The sequence below is a fragment of the Neomonachus schauinslandi genome, chromosome 3 (assembly GCF_002201575.2).
Source record: "Neomonachus schauinslandi chromosome 3, ASM220157v2, whole genome shotgun sequence".
NCBI classification, from domain to species: Eukaryota; Metazoa; Chordata; class Mammalia; order Carnivora; family Phocidae; genus Neomonachus; species Neomonachus schauinslandi.
This window is the reverse complement of record NC_058405.1, coordinates 10,732,316-10,754,762: the sequence shown is the minus strand read 5'-3', so window position 1 is coordinate 10,754,762 and position 22,447 is coordinate 10,732,316. Positions and strand designations below refer to the sequence as shown.

At 46.9% G+C, this 22,447-nt stretch overlaps 1 protein-coding gene and 1 non-coding gene across 3 annotated transcripts in view; both read right to left on the bottom strand.

The window, feature by feature from the left end:
* Positions 1-22,363, bottom strand: part of TMTC4 (transmembrane O-mannosyltransferase targeting cadherins 4) — a 64,241-nt gene extending 41,878 nt beyond the window's left edge. For both annotated transcript variants that reach the window (XM_044913514.1, XM_044913515.1), the window contains exons 1-5: positions 22,290-22,363; positions 16,608-16,823; positions 12,222-12,337; positions 10,851-11,067; positions 4,888-4,975 (exon numbers count right to left, since the gene is read on the bottom strand). In XM_044913514.1, coding sequence (XP_044769449.1) covers positions 4,888-4,975; positions 10,851-11,067; positions 12,222-12,337; positions 16,608-16,769 — 583 coding nt within the window. In that variant the 5' untranslated portion in view covers positions 16,770-16,823; positions 22,290-22,363. The remainder of the gene's footprint in view (positions 1-4,887; positions 4,976-10,850; positions 11,068-12,221; positions 12,338-16,607; positions 16,824-22,289) is intronic.
* On the bottom strand, positions 11,864-11,970 carry LOC123324449. Its single transcript, XR_006539820.1, has one exon. It is a non-coding gene; the product is annotated as a U6 spliceosomal RNA (small nuclear RNA).
* Positions 22,364-22,447: the final 84 nt, after the last annotated feature.

The following is a 22,447-nucleotide window of genomic DNA, read 5'->3' as shown; positions in this document are numbered from 1 at the left end:
GTTTGAGAGAACAGATGCTCCGAGACAATCTGCCCCACGTTCAGCCTGTACAGGACGGGATGAGGAGGGACCGTGAGTGAAAAATCTCACAGGTCCTCCCCAACCCGCCCCTGGAAACTATGGATAGTTTCTCCATGGACGTTCAAGGTATATAACTATAAATACCTAGAACATCCAAACTAGAAGAGTTTACAACCCTGCCCAAATCTTTTTGTAGAAAAAAAGTAAGGGTTAAAAGGAAGTCCACTGGGTACACCAATGTTCAAAGCAGCATTCACAGTAGCCAAAAGGTAGAAACAACCCAAATGCCCACCGACAGATAAACAGACAAATGAGATGTGGTATATACATACAATGGAATTATTCAGCCTTGAAAGATATGCTGACACACACGCTCCAGCATAGAGAACCTTGAGGATGTTATGCTCAGCAAAATAAGCCGGACACAAAAGGACAAATGTCGTATGATTCCACTTGCATGACGTACCTGGAACAGTTAAATTCATGGACAGAGAGCAGAATGGTGGTCGCCAGGGGCTCAGGAAGGCAGGGACATGAAAAATGGTTAAAATGGTCACTTGTATGTTACGTCTATTCTACCACAATAAAAATAAGGGGAAAAAGTCTATTGGGGTTTAAATAATAGAACTAATGCTTTGCTTTTCACATCTGCTAGGGAACTCCCACTGGTATCCAGGACATTAAAAAGTCACAAGAGAGGAATCTGGTCGCTGTGCATTTTCACCTTAGGATGGCACTTCTTGAAAGGCAGACTGTGTTAGAAACTCTTTCAGAATCCTGAGAGCGGACAGTGTGGTGAAGCGGCCTCACCAACATTTACCGTGGGGAGTGACACCACCTAGGAGTCGTAGGGAGGGAGATAAAACGAAGGAGATGCCGTTCAACCTTCTAAATGGTTGTCTTCCAAACCTACAGAGACCTGGGGAGAGGCAGGGCCCCAGGCCTCAGGGATGGTCCCACGTGGGCAAAGGGCTGGAGAGGAGGCGGTAGGGGAGGGGCAGGAAGCAGAGTCTTTCAACTGTTTTAATTTTAGAAAAGGTGACTTTTTTAAAAATTGGAAAATGAGTTCACAGTTACTGTCTGGCTTATTACTTATATATCAACTGCATTCTTTTGTCTCAAAAATTCTGTAAATTTATTCTAGTTGCCTATTCTAATATTTTGAGCTTTTCATGTTTAATTGTCAAATTATATTATTATAGTTTGGTGTTAAATTTTCCCTCCCACTTCCATAAGAAAAATATTAAGTCATTAACTATTCACTTGTTTCATGTAATGTTGGGAGGAAAAAAATTCTAAGGAATATATCATCTAGTTGTCTGAGATAAACCCAATGTTTTAAAGATTAAAAAAGCATGTCATCAAAATCTGTTGATTCTTAATCTGGTAACTCACCTGGCCTTTAAAAAAAAAAAACAAACAGGGCGCCTGGGTGGCTCAGTTGGTTAAGCGACTGCCTTCGGCTCAGGTCATGATCCTGGAGTCCCGGGATCGAGTCCCGCATCGGGCTTCCTGCTCGGCGGGGAGCCTGCTTCTCCCTCTGACCCTTCCCTCTCTCATGTGCTCTCTCTCATTCTCTCTCTCTCAAATAAATAAATAAAATCTAAAAAAAAAAAAAAAAAAAAAAAAAAAAAAAAAAAACAAACAAACTCTTCTAAAAAACAAAAGCATACAAAAGTGGAGATATGGCTCTAGTGACTTTTATGTCCCCTAACTTAGCTTAAATAATTATTGACTTCTGGCTAATCTGACAACATGCTTCCTGCCTCCTCTCAGAGTATTTTGAAGTAAATCCCAGACATTATACTGTTTCATCCATAAATATTTCAGCATGTGTTTCTAAAAGAAAAGGATTGTTTTTTAAAACACACCTGTGATGCCATTATCATGCCTAATATTTTAACAATTTGTTAACAGAATTGAATGTGCCTCCTGGTTTGTTTGTTTATTTATTTAAGAGGGAGAGAGAGTGCATGCCGGGAGGGGGTTTGGGGAGGGGCAGAGGGAGATGGAGAGAGAGAATTCCAAGCAGACTCCGGCTGAGGGTGGAGCCCAACACGAGGCTCCATCTCACGACCCTGAGATCATGACCTGAGCCGAAATCAAGAGTCGGATGTTCAACCGACTGAGCCACTCAGGCGCCCGCCCCCCACCCCCGGTTATTTTTCATGATGGTTTTGATAAACTTTGCCTCATCGGTCCAATGAGTACAGGGAAGCAGATGAGCACAAGGCAGCTGGCCTTGGCTTTGAAGTGAGTTAGACTCCAGTGAGTGAGACTCCAGTGTGAACCCAGTTCTGCCATAAATAGCTATGTGACCCCCAACAAAGTTACTGCAACATCTGGAAAAATGGGAAAGTAATTCCACCTACTTTAAAGATTGTTACATAATTAAATGAGAAAAAATATATATACATATATATACAAGTGCCCACAGACGGTCAAGAAATGGCAGCTATTATATTAACAGCAAAGTCATCTATGTTCCTAAATAAAAACTGCTGGAAACCTTTGTTAATCACTACTAAAAAAATTTTGGAACCACTCAGATGGTGACAGCTACTGTGGGAATCACCTGTCTCAGAGCAGGGCAAACTTTGCAAAGGACCAGGCAGGAAGTGTCCCAGGCTTTGAGGCCAGCTGGTCTGTAGGGACGCTGAGAAACTCTGCCATTGCAGGGCCGAAGCGGCCAGACAAAATGAAAATAAATGGGTGTGCCTCTTTCAATAAAGCTTTATATATGGACACTGGAATCTGAATTTCATGTCACTTTTTATATGTCACAAAAGGTTATTATCGTTTTTTATTTCCCAACCATTTAAAAGTGTAAAAAGCGGAGAGCTGAGGACGAGTCAAGTGCAGGCAGCCGGAACACTGTTACGTGTGGCATCCCCGTGCCGGGCAGCCAGGGCCCGATGCCCGGAGGCCCCCATCCTGCCCATCCACCGCCTGCTAATCCCGCCTTTTCTCCAGGCTTCTTTCAACTCTCCCAGTGGCTCCCCAGGGGAATCCAGCTCCCCTGACCCAGGGCGCGCCCCCTCCTCTGGTGCCACAACGAGGGTATCCAGGATGCCAACCCCATGGTCCTCATGCAGCACCTACTCCGGACATGCCCCCTGTGAATCCCTCGGCACATGGCCTCGTAGGACCAGGAATGGTGATGGACAAGAAAATGGGGAAGAAAATGAAGAAAGTTCATAAAAAGATGCACCAGCACCACAAGCATGACAAGCATTCCTCCTCCTCTTCTTCCAGCACGGACTCTGACCGGATACAGAGCCTGGACCCTTCCCTCAAGCCTCTCCAGGTCCACTCTCCCATCAAGCTTCAGGTGCCTTCTCGTGCTGGGGAAAATTAGTCATCGCGTCCCTCCTCCCTCCCCCACCAGTCTGAGCCTTCCACTGGCTGCGTTCAGCCAAATGAGAAATGAATTCCCATGGGCCAGCAAAGACCGTCTTTTCACTATCGAGATAGAAACTTTCAGCTGATGAGTTTAGCAGGAGAACAATTTTTTGAGGATAGTGAGACCTTTGAGCTAAATGCTGAAGACGAGTTTAAGATCTATAAAATGTGATTTTTAAACAAAAATTCTTTTGAATACTCGTGGTTGCGAGGTGTTGTGGAAGTTTAATTATGGAAAAAAAGAAACTGCACCATTTTTGCAGTGGTAAAAAAATATGTAAAAATCACTGTTAAAATTTGCCGCAGTGACCGTTAAATTAGATAGTTTAGATAAATTAGATAGCTCAATGCGTACTTGGAAAAAACAACTCATTCTTAGCTTGCGGGCCACATGAGAAGGGATAGCAGGCTGGATTTGGCTCCTGGGTCCCTTCATTTAGTAACCCTGACATTTCCATTTCACCAGCCCCAGCGCACCAAATTCTGAATGAGGGCTCTGCTCTTCATTATCAATAAGAGAGAAATTCACGGGAGAAACCAAAGTACAAGTATTAGTATATGACACTAATACGAAAGGCCTGGCAGCCTGGACCACACCTGAGCTTTGAGAAATTCTGTGGAAAAGCCTCAAGCAGGCCAAGGTCCACGTGCGCTCCTGCTTAAAAGGCTCCACTCCAACATTCCAGAGGAAATCATCCCACTCACCTTCCCTCTTGTCCCCTTCCCCCAAACAGAAACCGTTAACTGTGAGATACAAGGAGAGTTCTACAGTCCATACACTTCTGACTTCTCCAGGTAACAGAAACTGAGTGTAGAACTTTTGCTGGAGCTTGTAGGCATGACAGGTACATAAGCTGAATTCATCACATCCAGTGTCTACGATAAAGCAATTGGGAAGGTCCGACTTGACTTGGGGATGACTGGAATCCATACACTGAGCAGAGTCAGACAGGGATTCTGCAGCATCTCGGTCAATGCACCTGCTGTGCCGCCCCAAGCCATTCCTGCACGCCCCCCCCACCCCAACACACACACTCAATGAGCCATTTCAACTCCAGCAACAAGGACTTTCTTTGTACGTATTAATACCAATGACAAAACCAAGAATTTCATAATCCAGGTCCATATCCACAGCTATTCATTCATTTTAGACTTTTTCTATTTTTCTCCCAGAGAGGTTTTAATAAAGAATAAACAAAAGTGTTCTTCCCCTGCAATTTTACTGCAAATAAAATGACAAAAATCAATCGCAGCTGCTTTAGGGAACAGCAGAAACTCTTGGTTTCACCACCCTAGAAGGCTCCCGTGTGAATGCTAACGTATGAACTTTGTATTATTAAAAACGCAATGGAGTAAACACGTAGCTGAAGAGAGACCTTTTGGCCCACATTCTCTCAAAATGATAAAATTATATAAACCGAAAATTTCCCATCTCAAAATTAAGAAGGCAAACATCATGCTTACTTTCTCTAAATGCTTTACAGTAGCCAAGGAAAGATAACAGAAAGAACAGGGCCCCAAGGAGGTCTGCGCGGCCGACAACACCAGCAACCTTGAAAGAAGAAGAAAAAAAGATTTACATAAAAAAAGAGTTTAAAAAATCCTAAACTTAGGAAACATAAAAAATTGCTTAGAAACGAAAGGCAAAAACCTTACCAGATTCTGTCATCTATTAAAATGACTGTGCAACAGTCCTGTGGTCTCATCTTACGATAGGGTTTTCTTTTCCCTCTTTGGACTAAGACTTGAGCTAGTTGCTTCCGAGAGATCGGGATGGGCAGGATCGTACCGCTGGCTGTTCTGGGAGCAGGAGCCCCATCACAGCACCCTGCACCCTACAGCCCAGACACCCATGCTGCTGATAGCCCTCAAGTGGATTTTCAACGGAAAATGTTATCAGCTCAAAGGGTAGAATATTTAGTAAACAAAATTTGATTGGAGACATGGAGGGGAGGTGGGAAGTAAATGTGCAAAGTCATCAGGCAACCAGAAAAAGGGAGACGAACCATCAAGCAAAGCTACCTCTGCCACTGCTCCTCCCTTCAAGACCAAAACCGGTTCGGGGGGGTTAACCTGGAAAGCAGAATGCTTCGAACGTGATTGAGAAGGAAGACGAAGACAGAAGAAAATGTCTACCATTTCTTTCCGCCATGACTGCCCTCTCCTTCTTTACCTTAGTGATAACAAAGCAATGTAAAATTTGCGTCTCACATCACACCCAATAACCGTTCTCCACACATCTCCTGGCAGAGAAAGACATAAAACTCCACTCGGGAGTGTGGGTCTGGCTTACGTAGCACGTTTGGCTAACCAGCTCTTGGAGGTGACACATACCAAAGCTTTACTGGGATTCTCTAGGTATTACTCCAATAGCTGGTAAGTTTATCTTTTCTTAAAGGATGGGGACTATGAAATGTGGGACAGAATAAAGACTAAGCTATAAATGGAGGTAAGAGAATAAACAATTGACGTGAAATTACTATGTTTACATTTGATTCCCAACTATGTGGACAAGCAATGGCTAAAAAGAATGCCTTTGAGCAATAATTTCCCACTACCCTGGCTAGATATAAAATGCTGGAGGTGATTATCCATTTTGATCGTTAATTTCTGACAGCAGTGTGCGTGGCAATGCAAGGTGTCACACGATTGTTAAGACTGAAGGAGCTGATGAATCCAACCCACAGGGAAAACCCTCCCAAGAAGGAAGCTAAGGACAAACAAAGGTTCAACAGATCTGGAACAAGCATGCCAATATGCCAGAGGGTTAAGCAGTACAATGACTTCATGAGTGCAGGGACCACGTAATGAGAGTTCTTGAATACTCCAGCCTGCACCTCACTCAGTCAGGGACCCGGGAAAATCGGGGCTGCAGGTAAACTGAACAGTGCCTGGCACACAGTAGGTGCGCCTGGCACGCAGTAGGTGCGGGCTCACTGTTAGTTCCCCACAAGAATCCTGACGCGTGCTTCTGTAAGCAGCGGGGGCAGAAAGGAATGGACAAAGGCACCGGAGCTCAGGGCGAGAGGCAGGTGTTGTGGTGAGGGTACTGTGGTGAGTGACAAAGCCAGGACACCGAGAGGGAAGGGAGGGGCATCTTCCATCTGCACCTATCTACAGCGCCCGAGGATGGCCCTGAATCCCAAAGCCTCACAGAACATAAAGTAATCCAAACCCATGCAGAGAAGCTTATCCAAAGGGGTCCCTAAAGCAAGGGGCTGAGGAGAAGCAGGGGGTGGGGTGGCGACGGGTCGGAAAACAAGGTTTACTGAAATGAGTGAGGGGAGGGAGGTGTTTGGATAAATACCAGGGATTAGGCCAAAACAACCAGCCTTAACCACCTGTTATCTAGATAGCTAAGGTACATTTAAAGACCTGCACTAAAATGAAGGTTAAACATGATAAACTTATTTTTTTTAAATGTATATTTATTTATTTTAGAGAGAGATAGAGCATGCATGTGCGTGCATGTGTGTGTGTGTGTGGGGGGGTGAAGATCAGAGGGAGAGGGAGAGAGAATCTCAAGCAGACTCCACACTGAGCACAGAGCCCAACGTGGGGCTTGATCTCACGGCCCTGAGATCACGACCTGAGCCGAAACCAAGTGTCAAACACTCAACTGACTTGAGTCACCCAGGTGCCCCCATGATAAGCTTATTTTTAAACAAACATTCTTTGGCTAGTTGGTGAAAATACTCCCAAGTGCTTAAGCAATTGTACATGACATTATCCGACATAAAGAAAAACAGATTTTAAAAAGTATGGCAGGCGTTTTAAAGTAAAAAGAGATTTAGTCCTTACAAAGAATTTTTGACATCGTGATTAAAGACAGACTTCACAGAGAAAACATTTTTAAGGGCTATCCAAGGAAGCACTGAGTCCACTTGTTTGGGGAATGGGCAAGACTATAGAGAGATTTTATTTTTCTTTTCTGATATTTGCATAGTATGTATTTCTAGACAAAGGTCTTTATAACAGCCTTTGTAGGCTATTCTCTTTTTCTTACAAATGAAAGGGAGCAGACTCTGCCATCCTCAGATATGCCACTTTGGCATACTGATTATTTTGAATTAAAGGTACTTGAGAAATAGCCAGTTTCTCAGAAGGACGATCTGACCGTCCTTTGTCCCCCTGAAAGCAGGAAATAAATCTCTCCTATGAAAAGCACCCTCCCTCTATTAGCAGGCTAGAAGGCATCCTCATCCCCAGAAGTAGGGAGTTTAGGGCCCGAGAAGGATGCATAAACAACCCTTGTTACTTCATTAATTCACTACCCCAAGCGCAAACCCCTTTGTCCTGCCATTTCTTCACAAATTTAGAAATCCTTCCTGCTTTGGACACTTCTTTGAATCTCATATTTTTATGGGGCTCCAGTACATTTTATGGGGCTCCAGAAATTAAATTTTTCTCCCATTAACCTATCTTATGTCGATTTAATTATGAGGCCAGCCAAAGAACCTAGGAGGGAAGAAGGGAAAATGTTTCCACCCCTACAGAGGTAACCGTTAACACTCATATTGGGGTTTTCTAGAGAAAATTCCCTCCAATCTATAGAGCAGGTAGTGTTGTTTCCCCACTAGGAACAAATTGCATAGGGGTTGTTAAAAAGGAATTAGAGGAAGGGAAAGGGGGAATCTTCCCTACCTAATACCTTCAGTATTAAACTCTGGGTTTGTGCACAGACAGAACTCCTAAGGAGGACTGAGTTTCCCTCTTTGATACTAAATCCAGGCAACTTGAAATCCTTACCAATACTCTGAGGAAAAGGAAAACCTACGGTGGCACTGGTGTCCTTGGGGTCTCCATCCTGATGGCCACAGACAAGGGGCTAGGCAACCCTCTCCTTTAGCTTTCCTCCCTCCCCTAATGTCTGGCCTTCTATGCCTACAAATATCCCAGAGTGGTTTGGGTGGTATACTTGAAAATGAGAGACATCCATATCAGTTGAAAAGTAAAAACACTAATTACAATTATCTCATTACCCACTGGGGACCGGGAGGGGGGAAGACTGAACAATGCACCATGGTTTGCCTGGGACTGTCCCAGTCTTAAAGTGGAAAGTCCCATGTCCCAGAACCTCCTTAATAATGGGCAAAGTGGGTGGCTGGTCACCCTAGAAGACTGTGAAATTCAGGTTCCTATTTGCAGTGGACAAAAACATGCTCAATGCTAACATCAAGAAGGTGTAAAGACACAAAACACATGAATTTAATACAAAGAAATTTATATTACTAAAACCTGCAGGGGCCCACACTGCCACTGCTTTCCCTTAATAAATGTAAAGAGAAGCACAATAACCACCCAACCCCCAGTCCTCATTCTAGATCACTGTTCAGTTTGGGGGCACTGTGCCAAGGGCCGTCATGCAGGGCCCTGATCCAGAGTCCACAGCCCAGGGCTACTTCCCCAGCACTGGGCTGGGGGCTTCAAAGGTCTCTCCTTCCACCTAGCTCCTTGGGTCCTGCTTTCTGCTTATTTTTAAAGCTGGGTTAAATGTAGAATGGGGGATAACAGGGCGGGTGTAGATAGGAGGAAACTGAATACTCCCTATTTGCCAGAACAATGAAGGATGAACATACAAATTATTTGTTTTAAGAATGCTAATTTGGGGGTACTTGGGTGGCTTGATCAGCTAAGCGTCTGCCTTCGGCTCAGGTTATGATCTCAGGGTCCTAGGATCGAGCCCCGTGTTGGGCTCCCCACTCAGTGGAGAGTCTGCTTCTCCCTCTTCACCTGCTCATGCACTCTCTCTCTCTCAAATGAATAAATAAAATCTCAAAAAAAAAATGCTAATTTTAATGGCTCATAATTTTTTCTTGCAATCTGAGTTTTAATGACTTTGATGGAATGGAGGGGTGGGGGAGATGAAGAGATTTTTCTCAAATATTCCCTTCTCTCCTACAGCCAGATCTTCTTTGGCTTCTTTTTAAATACCTTGAGTGTAGAATTTTCGGGTTAACATTTTCCCAGATTGCATTTACTGGGGCATGGGTGTATGCCTGTGTGTGTGCATCCACTTGTACTTGCTGGCATTTCAAACTTTTCTGTAAACTAACTTCTCAACATTTAAAATCAGAATTTTAGAAAAATTCCTTTGATTACTAATTCAAATATTTCATTTTGCTTTAAGATCCCACTAAATTAGATGAGGACCCAAACTGTAAATCTGTACTTTTGCCAGAAATTCCCTATTTCTGATCAACGCATACACTATTTCTGGGTCCCAACAAATACTTAAGCCATAGGAGGGCTCAGATGGAAGCAAATTCTAATTTGCTCACAGTTACATATAAATAGTCTATGACAAATCTCTTACAACAGTTTCCAGATTGTCAGTCCTCCGAATTTGCTAAAGTAAAACATTATGAGAATTTTTTTTTTAAAAGGCTTTAAAGTTATAAAATACTAGGAGAAGGTTGTGGTAACAGCTCTACAATCCCCTTCATACCGAAGAACAGAGTTTAACAAAAGCAGACGCTAAAGGGAGAAATTCTGTTCAATATTTTGAAACTCACTTCAAGATGCTCAATACATTTGGTTAAACGTGGGGATTTAAATACACATGAAATGCAGAAATCCGTTGTGGAGAAGTAATAAGGACCATGTAGTATTTTATACTAGGTACTTCATGCTCACAGAATGAATGGCTAAAATCAAATCTTTCACCTCAGCAAACATGCGACTTTCATTTTCAAAGGGTTCCATGGTAGTGGGGATTGGGTGGTTCTCGAAATCCCCACACACCTAGTTAAATCCCAACAACAGTGTGTACCAAATATATTCAGCAGCAGCTCAACAGAATAAAGGCATGGCCCACAGGACAGTAAGGTTAGGACCCTCTGCCCCATCACCTGGGCCACCTGGGACGAGTCTTCCAAGGGGAGGAGAAGAACGCAGGTGGCGAAGAAGAGAAGGAAGGTGGGAGAGTTCCTGACCAATCCCCAGCACAGAGTGGGAACCACACCTTCCCAGGGCAAGTCAAAGTGTGCCGACCTCTCCTCAGTGTGAGATTTTAAGTTCTACCCTTAGACAGCTCTCAGCGAACGTAGGAAAATTACGTCCGACCCTTTGCAGAAGACAAGTTCCTCGCTTCTGGCCTTTAGGCCCCCAAACCAGGCAATATTCACCATTTGCCCTTTCCAGTGTGGTCATATAAGGGAAACAAAGTATCACCAGAGATCATATCATACAGTGACGACAAAGTCTTCACCCCCCCCCCCCCGGGGACTCGGCATTTTTCATAAGAGAGACCTGTTGGATCCGCAAATAACTGTTTCAAGTGTCTGGCAGGGTGTAGCACCGTATCCTTTCTACTGCGATAAGACTATTCGAGGGAAGCCTGTTTTAGGGAACGAGCCCACATATGACAGGCTCCTTGTCCTCACGCAAGGACAGACGCCACGGACGGACGGACGGACACTACTTACGCACTCCGTGTGCACCGGATGCGTGGCGAATAGCAGAGCGGCCAGCAGGGACGATCTGGGGGCCAGGTTCAACCTCCGGCCTCTACTCGTGTACTGCAGGCCGCCCAACAGCACGGAGAAGACATCCACCATGAGGACAGAGATGCCACCGTGCAGGAGGATGTTGATCACGTGGAAACTCATGGGGTGGAAGCCTCCACACAAATAGTAGTTAATCCTGTAAGTGAAGGGGGTTCATACCAGATGCGCAGAAGCGTGCAATAGGAAATGCAAACCATCTGAAGGAAAACGCTGGTGAGTAATAGTATTCCGGGCAGAAGAGGAGGTTTGCCGAAAGTGACAGCAAGATAAATAATGCCTATCAAGCGAGGAAGGTTGAAGAAAGGGTGAGAGCATATAATTAACTGCAGGGGCAAAAATGGAGGAGAAGAGCATCTCAGAGGAGTGGGAGATAATGTGGAGAGGAAAAGCAAAAGGAAAACTGGACAGATTTTTAAGCGCTAAAAAGGCCAAGGTAATATAATATAGCACACATTCCTCCTGGCTCCCCATAGGGACCTGGGTTTAAGATAGTCCCGTAACTTGCTTATCCAAAAAACAAAAGCACTCCTTGATAGTTCGTCCATCAGCCTTCCATCCCAACAAAACACATTCTCACGGTCAGGGATTCTTATTCCTGACTGCCGCTCACTCCCAGCCGTTCTAATTCATCATTTCTCTGCTTCGGAGAGATCTGTACACATGTGTTTCGTGCACCTGAGAAACAGCTACGAGTGGGAATTTTGGTGAGGTGAATAAATCTACCTAACGCAAATGGGGGGGGAGGGGGAGGCTGAGAGTGTTTTTAGCTTAATTTTGTTTCCGCACGTTGACTTGGTAACAGTAGGAAGATTTTTACCTTATTATTTTCGTAGTGGAAAAAAACCCACAATTTCATTAGATGCCGCAAGCTGCCTTGACTCACACTTTTTCTCCAGTGTTAACCAGCAAAGGCCCAACCTCCAAGAAATGTGCAAAATATGGAATGTTTCACTAATGTGCACGTCATCCTGCACAGGGACCAATGCTCATCTTCTCTGTATCCTTCCACTTTCAGGATCCGAACCGGCAAAGCCAGCCCTGGAGTCAGGTTTCCTCATGCACATTCTCTCCATCTTCCTGTGACCTATTCCTAACAGCTGGGATTAGCACGTGCTTCTTGGAGACCCTTATGAGTGAGACCGTATTTTCCCCCAGGATCCCCTAGGATACCGCCAGGCCTCCCAGCGGATCCACCGCGCCCTGTGACATGTTCTCCAGGCTGATCTCTCCTGGGAGGCTTATCACATTGAACTTGGTACAGCATCCCACACAGCTTGCGCCATCACCTACCTGAAAGTGAGGACGGTCAGAGGGCGGTAGGACTTGTGGCTGGTATTGCTGCTCAGCCTACTGCCCCAGAAGTCATGATGCCACAGGTCCCCGAGGGGCGTCTCTGCTCGGAGGTCCTGCAGGAACGCAGCAGAAGGCATTCTGAACAAAGGAGTCCCTCCCCCTCCCCCATCCCGCATCTCAGCACTCAGGGCAAGCTCTTCCTTGGAGATGCGCATTCCCCTCTGCTCCGTCCCTCCCACCAGTCCTGGCCCAAACCACCATCATCTCTCCCCCCCAGGACCCCGCCAGGCCTCCCAGCGGATCCACCGCGCCCTGTGACATGTTCTCCAGGCTGGTCTCTCCAAAACGCAAATTGGGGCACCCGCCCTACCCTGCTTAAAACACTACAATAGCTGCCCTCCTCCCCCAGGACAGAACCTACGTCCTGATGTGGGTGCCCCAGCCCAGGGTGCTCGGGCTCCTGCAGAGCTCTGCCTGTTCATCTCCCTCAGACTCTGGCCTCTGTCCTAACCCCACTCAGCACCTGCTGCCACCCATCCCAAAGGCTTGGCGCGCATAGGTGCCCACCGGTTACCCCTCGGCTCTTCACAGCCCAGTTCCTCCTGCCACTCACATCTCAGCCAGCCAGCTGTGACCTGCCTTAGCTGATGTAATTCCCTTCCCGTGGGTCTCCCGGCATCTCGCACCTGTCCTTACAGTGCCCGGCACACCGGCAGTTTATAATCTCTAAGTCCCATCTGTCTGCCCCACGGGACTGAGGGTCAAGGAGGCCCGGGCCACATCGTGTAGGTGGGGAGTATACAGAAGGTACTTAATCTACGTTGAATGAACTAATGCATCACATAGCTCTTTCATATTCATAAGATAATTTCCCTAAAATATCCCAGTTAAAACATGAGTGAACAAACATATACTGTTTATTTTTGATCATGAGCTAAACAGAAATGTTAAAGAAAGAACAACTTCCACATAATTTTTCTTTTTTAAATTTATATTTATTTTTTTTGTTAAGATTTTATTTCTTTGAGAGACAGAGAGCAAGCACACAAGCAGGAGGAGAAGCAGAGGGAGAGAGAGAAGCAGGCTCTCCACCGAGCAGGGAGCCTGATGTGGGGCTCAATCCCAGGACCCTGGGATCATGACCCGAGTTGAAGGCAGATGCCCAACTAACTGAACCACCCATGTGCCCCCCCATGTAATTTTTAAAGATAAAAATCATTAAATTTTAAAAACGATACCTATCTTTACTATTAAGGTAATTTAATTTGGTCCTATACTACAGATGCTTAAAAATGCATCTTTTTAAAAAACATTTAAATGTAAAATTAGGGGTGCCTGGGTGGCTAGTCAGCTAAGTGTCTGACTCTTGATTTTGGCTCAGGTCATGATCGCCAGGTCGTGAGATCGAGCCCCGTGTTGGGCTCCGTGCTCAGCGCGGAGCCTGCTTGTCCCTCTCCCTCTGCTCCTCCCCCGAATCATGCTCTCTCCCTTTCCCTCAAATAAATAAATAATAAATAAATAAATAAAATCTTTAAAAAATGTAAGACTAAATTGCTTAAACTGTGTCTAACAAGAAGAGGCAGACAAGGCACCACAGAGTAAGCAACGAAAGTGAATGTTGATTTTCTCTTTAAAGCGTAACGAAACAGGGACATTTTAGAGACTAGCAATTATGACACACTACGCACCCCACACAGTGTATCAGTCAAGACTCTTCGTAGCAGGAACCAGAATCAACTCTGATTAACATAAACAAAAAAGGACTGCTTTAAAGACGATGGCAAGGCTCACGGACTCCCAGGTGGGCTCCCAGTTTGGGGCGCCATAGCCAGAAGCACACCCACAGATCACACCACTAGACACCTTGCTGAGGCTGCCCAGCTGCCTCCAGATCCTGTCCTCTTTGTGTGACTAGCTCCTGCCTCCAACAGGTGGAGTCTGCATCCAACCTGGACAGTCTCGGCAGCTTCTAACAACCAAGATGGGCAAAGCCTCAAGCAGAAATGCATCCAATATGGCCAGCCCAGAAGAGCAACCAGGGTCTACAGCACCTGAGGGGAGCTCAGGAAGTATCGCGACTTCAGTCCTTACTGACTCAAAGGGCAAGGCTTGAGGATGGGTGATAGAGGCAAAGCTGGTCACCTGATACCCACTTTGAGGGTGAATTTCCCTTCCATTGCGTATCAGCTTCAGAGTCCTTAAGCATACTGACCCCTTTTCTAAGAGTCAGTTCGAGATTTCATGAAGGTCTCGGAAACCACCCACTAATTTGGTTAGCTCAGTTACAAAACTGGAAGTCCCTTTTCTTTTGCATTGTCCCAGAAGTACCTCTTCACTTGTGAAGGAGCTGGGCGGATGCTCTTTCCCTCCATTTGAGCAGAAAATGAACACCAACGAAGCTCTAAATATTTGATTAGGTGTAGCCTACACACAGCAGGGTGCACTACAGGAAGAAAGGTCAATTTTTCCTCATAATGATTTATGGAAAAGACATGTGCCTGAAATTCCTGCTAACTCCACTGTCTCAAAGAAAATCATCATCTCAATGAAAAAAGGCAACAACACTACAAAGAAGCATCTGGAAAACAGTCTTCAACACCAATAAAACCCAGGAACAGCCTGTTTCACATTACTGTGGGCACCGTGCCAATGAACAGAGCAGAGCCTTTCATTAGACAGGAAAGGAAAAAAGGAGGGCTAGCAAGTTAACAAAGGGGCACAGTGTGATGCTCTAGAAAACACTGCCAAGACAATGTGCAGCAGAGCCACAAAATGGCTTCATCTGCCTTACCGCACACAGAAGGAAGCATTCTAACCGCATACCAGGGCATCCCAAGTACAACAGAGCTCGTGCCTTCCCCTGCCTTGTTCATCAGAGCTCTTCAACATACGTTCTAAGTTAACACCGTCTCTCCTCCACTTTGTCAAAGTAGAAGATCCAAGAAGCTCTCAAAGAAATGAAGAATGGGCTTTAAAATTAAGTCACATTCTCATATTTTTGTTCGAAAAGCAACTCTGGAGCGATGAAACCACCAATGGGACGTACTTGCTGGGAGCTACAAACTTAACAACTCGTTTTTAAGCATGATTCAAAAAAGAAACGAACGCTGCGTAACTTCGGGGTGAACCTGAGGAAAATGGCAAGGGAAGAACCTGGATTCAAAACAAACATCAAGGATGCTGTAGTCTGTGTCCTCAAAATAGAGAAAATCAAGTACAGATAATACGTTACAAACTCAATACCTGCACAAGTCACCCCCACTCCCACCCCGCCCTCGCCCCACAGAACACATGTGAATTTTTCTCAACATTTTCAATATGAAAATGACTTTTTTTTTTTCTCATTTAGGAGAATCCATGACTTGATGGATTTTTTTTAAGAGCATTTTTAAGAGCAATTTTAAGAGCATTCAACCACAGTGTTGCAAGGAGTTGCTAGAGTTGCATCTACCGCAGAGAAAGAGATTCGTGTATTCCTTCAGGTTCTCTTCATTGGTTAAGGCACATGCATAAAGGGTCTGCTGAGTAACTGGGTTGTCACAAAGACTCTAATCTGTGCCATCTCCCAGTTCTTTCTCCTCTGGGCTCTCCCTACATCCAAGTTTCTTGTTCCGACTTCCTTTTAGCTCACTTGAATCTTTTTATTCCCTTCCCCCACTCCTATTTCTTCTTCCTTATCTCTAGCTAGTGAAAGACAGTGTCATTTTTCCTGCATCGATATAGCACCCACTGGTGAGCAAAACTGGCTGGGATTTTGCAAACTCAGCAAATTTGAGTCTCCAAACAAGAAATGAGCAGGAACTGCAGCTTCCCCGGACAGCACACTCCTCACCCTCCAGCAGCTGCCAGCAGACTGTCCTGATGCTATCAACAAAGGACAAAGAAGATGCCAACTCGCTGGCTGCCTACTGCTGAGGACGCACCTCTTGGTAGGTGATCAGACTCATCCATCACGGTAGCAAATGCATATTGGGGTGGGGGGAGGGGCGGGAGAACAGCTGTGGCCTAGAATTCTGGAAATTTGTCATAAAACCTGAAAGACTTAGTCTGCAATGCCTTGCAATACCCTTCCTTGCCTTGTAATCTGAGAGAAACGGTCTCGCTGATACACGTGTAGACTGGGTACGTGGGAGAGTACGTGGGGCCTCGGACAGGGGACGTGGGGAGAGTACAGCCTGCGGTCAGGCAGGGGCTGGAGACCCTGCTTCCAGCAATAAAAGGGACCCTAAGTCGAGGAGATGCGACCTAAGAAGTGGGAAATCTAAACACAACAGTGCTTAACCAAAGTTTAACACAGAATTATTCAACGCAAACTTCGATTATTAATGAGAAACAGGCAAATGGTTAACCTAAGTTTACCGAAAAGGAGTTACAATACAGTACCTTATTGTTAATAATAGCTTCAGAGTCATCAAAGACAAAATCTCCATCGTAGCTACGCGCGAAACACACGAGGGAAACAAATCCCACCACTAACTTAGCCCAGAAAGGGGGAAGAACAGAAGACGGAATGATGCGATCCAAATCGGCGTCCAGCTCGGCCATTTTGCAAACTGCCGGCTGCCAGTCTCTCGCTCCAGCATTATGCTGGCTAGAAATCTACAAGAAAAATGACAAGACACAAGTATTCATCAACACGCTGTTAGGAATGTTTCTGCAGTGGGCATGTGTACCTTAAAGTGAGTAAGAACTAGACAGCCATCTATGCTGTGAGTTTACAGGCTGTGATCATTACAAACTTTTAAGTTGTGGTTTTCTGTGGGCAGTAGAGTCACCTGGGAAACATGTAAATTCACCTGGGCCCATCTGCCACTACCAAACCGGAAGCCCTTGGGTTTCTGATACTGGATTATCTTGAGAAACACTGATTTCAGGGAATCCTGTATATATCAACCCCATAAGGTAAGCTGTTTTTATAGTCCTTGAACTAGTTTACACCAAAGTTAAAAAAAAAAAGTTAGCATGTTGCTTCATCCAATCAAGAGAAATCAATAAATACTCCTTGTCGGGTCTTAACACACTGTGTGTGTGCGGGGGGGGGGGGGGGAGCTAGTGTATAAACATGGTCCTGATTCTGAAAGAGCTTACAGTCGCTCTCAAAACTCAGACACTCATGCCAGTTAGATGAAAATCCAGAGAGAGGGGTTTTAACACAGATGATGAGGCAGGGCCCACGATCAAAGGCCAGCTGAGAGGTTCATACACAGAGGAAGGAGAGAACACTGTAGACTCATTGGTTTAGGACAATACCTTAGTCCAGAAAAGGCCGAGCTGAATCCTAAAGGAGAGGAGGAAAAGCTAGTCCAGGTAAGGATATAACCTTCAATGTTGAAGAAAGAGTCAAGTTAAAAATACACTCTTATTTTTTAACTTTTTTTCAAACAGGCAAAAATGTTAAAGTCAGAACGGGTTGTCTCTCTGCCTTGCCATTTATTAGTTCTGCGCCTTGTGCATGTCACCTGCCCTTTTGGAGTCTACTTCCTGTGCCACTCAGCAAAGCATAAGAACTTTCCAGTGGTGAGAACTGCCCGAGAGAGCTTCCTGCCTTGGAACTTGCCCGAATATCAAACTACCCTGGCAAATCACATTTTATCTGTCCCTATTCCTGCTACTCCCTCAACAGGTGCTTTCTTTGGATTTACAGAATCCTGTTTAGCTCAAACTGTTCAGGTTCCAATCTTGTGTTACCTTGGACAAGTTACTTAACCTCTCTGGCCTCAGTTTCCTAGCCTCTACAATGGGGATAACTGTTCTACCGTACGTAGTTGCCATTAAACAAAATACCCACCTGAAGTGCTTAGGACTGCTGTCTGGCTGTAATGACTGTTCAGGGGAGGTAACTACGATTACAAGCACTTTCTTTAAGAAGGGTAAAAACACAGGCACAGAACTATTTCTTAAGATCCCCTTTAGCGGGCGCCTGGGTAGCTCAGTTGGTTAAGCGACTGCCTTCGGCTCAGGTCATGATCCCAGGGTCCTGGGATCGAGTCCCGCATCGGGCTCCCTGCTCAGCAGGGAGTCTGCTTCTCCCTCTGACCCTCTCCCCTCTCATGCTCTCTCTCAAATAAATAAATAAAATCTTAAAAAAAAAAAAAAAAGATCCCCTTTAGCATTCTGGTTTATTGTCTACACTAGGAAGGGACCCGGCCCCCAGTCTTTTCATGCTAAGGTGGAAGAGAATCCCAGAGCCCTTGATTGGGAAGGCAGTTTAGATGTATTTAGATCCACCCCAGATGATGGAATCAATAAGAAGTCAGCAAAACAGGCCATCTGAGGTCACAGACATCTTTTCTGTAGGCTTTTATCTGAGTGAATGTGGAGAAAGATCCAACAGTCAACGGGACACATCATCCTCTGATAACGTTGCCCCTCTCCAGGTGCTGGAAAGGGGTCCAGATTACAATCCAGAGAGGAAAGGCTCTGCATCTCCCTCACTGCTGGTCCCTCAAGCTTCTCCCACTTAATGGAACTCACACTCCTGCAAATGCTGGGGGGAAATAGTCCAGCTATTGTCTGCCGCCTTTTTTCTTTTCCACTGAAAGTATAGACCATTGGTGATATCCAGAGTACAGCCGCAAATACAATACAGGTCACCATGCAGGCCCCTACCACTATGTCTACGTTTCAGCTAAAGAAACTGCTACTAAGAAAGCAAAGCAAAACAAACAAAAATGTGAAAAAAAATCACAAAGACCATGCAGTTAGAAAGATACCATGACTTAACACAGAGGGAATAAAACTGTTCTTGGATTTGGAAAATTAATAAAGAGGAAAATACATCAGTTTTTGTTGTCGTTTTAAGTAAGTCTCCATTGAGCTCCAATGCAGGGCTTGAACTCCTGACCCCGAGATCAAGACCTGAGCTGAGATCAGGAGTCAGATGTTTAACCGACTGAGCCACTCACCCAGGCACCCTAAAATAAATCAGCTGTGAGCTGAGAATGGTCACAGAGCTGGTCTTGATGTTACCTGCTTTAGGCCCAAATATTTGAATATTATTTCACAAAAGGCTGTTGTGAGGTTCCAATACCCATACGGGAAGAATACCGAAGCAAGAGATAACCTGTGCTCCTAAATTCGCTGTCCTGCTCCACTTTCCATATCAGAGTATTTATATAATACAGGTAAATCGTTTTGGTACTCAGGCGACAGCCTGGATATACGGAAGGAAGACTGTGGACCCGAACATCAGCAGTACCCTGGTGGGCCAGGCCCAGACTCAATCGCCAGGACAGTTGAGTCAATCTCAGAATGTTCTCCCCCTCTTCTATTGCAGGGATATCAGGGAACCTAGAGTCCGCCCCGTTCCTTGCCCTCCACCTTATTCTTTTCTGCTGGCCTCCTGTCTCCTCATTGCGGCTTCCCTCCCAAGTCACCAAGGTTCTCACTACTTTGCTGTCCCTGAAAATACTCAAAAATGCCCTTTTCACTGAAGGCATGATGATTAGTGTATACACTGGGATAGTTCAGAAAATACTGTGGATTAGCAAATGCAATAAAAGCTCCAATGTGTTAGGAATCTATGCAAAGTTCTCAGGGTGTCGTTAAGAGCACAAGCTCTGGAGGCAGGCTGACTTGGACTTGCTACCTTTGAGACCTTGAGGATCAGTTCCTCTTCGGCACAACTGGGTACCACTGTATACTTCGGGAGGTTGTCATAAGGATTAGAGGACAGAATGTATGGAAACAATTAGTTCCCCTTATTGTTACCATTTTGGAGAAACTGTTTCCGTGCCTGGTCCCTGATCTCCCATCTGGGGAACACTGATGTGGCCATCGATTCTTTATTCCTGCAGATGGGCTTCCCAACCCAGGCCAGCAGTAGCCTATTTGGTGTCCTGATATCACTGAGAAAAAGGTGCCCTTCTTTGGATGGGCCCAGGGCACTGCGTGCTTGGCTGGTGTCTGTATGTCCTGCATAAGCTGCAGAGTGTAACAAAGTGACCCTGCTCCCAACCTCGCTTCCTCCAACAGGAAATGGATTTTGTTCTGTGATGATCCCAGGCTTGGTGCTCAAGTAGAAGTCCTGCCCAGAGTGAGGTGGTACAGACCAGTGGACCCACCCCTCCACCCCTGTGTTCGCAGGCCATGAAATAGGAAGGCCCACATTCTGTTTTTCTCTTGACAGGTCCCCAGCTGCACTGTCCATTCCTCTCCTCCAGGTGTCCTGCTTGGGAGCCTTGGCTCCGGGGTGTGGCTGGATGGTAAATTCACCGTATGAGGTAAAAAGAAGGGAGCCTCATGGAGGCCTCAGGCTCCGTCCAAAGTAGTGCTGCGGCCAGTCTGACCAGTGATAGAGCCGCTGCTTTGACCCTCTCTGACTCCTGTGCTCATTTTGCACTGTTCAGAATTAACTGGCCCTAGAGGGAACTAAATTTGGAACAAACCAAAAGGCTCTTTAGTCTCAATTTCGCAGAACTTCTAATATGAAGCCTCTATTGTTAGGGGGTTAAAACAAATTAATCCATCATCAATGGTGAAAAAGACCTCAAACAAGGGCCCCACCTCCCAAAACACATGTCACGAAGCTGTGAACCCTGGGGACCCAGCAGCCTTGGACTGCAGAAAACAGGAATGGTGAGACTAAACCTAAAGGATTCACCCTGAAACAGTAGCGGTAGCCACCTACTACAGAATATTCCTCCAGATGCATGGAAGGGCCTGCTGGCCTCTGGCCGACCTTTCTCTCTCATCAGTAACAATCCATCCAAACGCAAGTTGCCCTCTGCCAGGCTGAGCCGAGACAGGGCTTCTGGAAATCAGATTAAAGAACACCATCATTTCTGACCCAGCATCTGGAGACTTGAGCTAGCAGCTCCTCTCTTGGGGCCCTGGAGGTATGGGAGCCTGTCATCTCCACCGCCCTCCACCAGGCAGAGCTGGAAAAAAAAAAAAGCTACTCAAAGTATCTTCCTCTTGTGATAGCCTTTCCTCTTTTAAATTCACTAACAGGCGAGAGCCATGCCTGCCTACCGCAAGAATGACTGGGTGAGGTTCGACATTCACAGTTACGCTGTCCCAGAAAGTTTCCAGCTTGCTAGCTTGTAGCCATTTTCCCATCTAAGTCAGCCCGCATCACTTCACCCCACGTCCATCTGGGGCTGACCAGCCACGGTCAGGACTGGACTGCCGGGAGAGGGGACAGAGAGGAGGTCCAGTCAGTCGTTACTGTAACTGTTCCTCAAGGAATTCTCCTCATCCATCTGCTCTTCCAGAGATAACAGTGTTGGATGGTTCACTGCGCGCTGGCTTGATCTTTTTTTCTAACTCCTCCCTTCTTTTGTGTGTGGTTAAAAAAAAAAAAAAAAAAAAGGAACAGGAAAGAAAGAAACACACATACACACACACACACAGCCCACAGTCAAAACATCAACAAGACCAGAAGCCCCGCGGAGTTCGCAGGAGGTGAGGCGGCGGCTGCGCCACCTGCTCGGCTTCCCTAAACTCCAAACCCGCACGGGGAAGTGGCAGCTCGGTGGCCCCGGGCACCCCGGCCGGTGGCACGCGGCTCTCCCGCCGCTCCGCTCGGCAGCCAGCGCGGAGGAGTTGGCACTCGCGGCGCTGCAGGGGAGCTGCCTTTAACCCAGGGCAGGCGGCCAAGAGGCCCGGCCGTGCCCAGCCATCGCCGGCGCCGCGGCCAGCTGGCGGCCAGGCGCGGGGCCTCGCGGCCAGGTGGCCGCTCCGGGAACGCGCCGCAGGCGCCTGGTACGGAGCGCCCGTGCAGTTGGAGCAGACAGGGGTGGCGGCGTGACCGCAGCCCGGGGCGGAAGGGGCGCAGGAGCCCGGGCGCGGGCAGGCGGAGCGCGCACCCTTCACGCCGCGCCCATTGTCCCGCGTGCAGCTTACACCGGGGCGCACGGTGCTCGGGGCTCGCGTCCCCCGTGGCCCCGGCCGCAGCCCAGGTCCTGGAGCCAACTCCCAGCAGCACCGCCGCCGGGCCCGGGCCGGCCCGCGGGGCTCGGGGCACGGCGACAGCGGGGACCCCGCGTCCGCTCCGCGCCCAACTCCGCTCGCCTCGCGGCACGCTCGGCCGCTCCGCCCTGCAGGGGCCGCCCCGCGCGTTACCTGCAAGGAGCCCGAGCGGCGGCCGCATCTCCCTCCCGGGCGCGGAAACTCCGGCCGCTCTCGGCGCCCGCCCGGAGCTGGGCAGGGGGAGGGGCCTCCCGCGCCGCGCCGCGCCCCCGCCCTCCCGCCGCGCCCCCCCGCCCTGCGCCGCGCGCCGC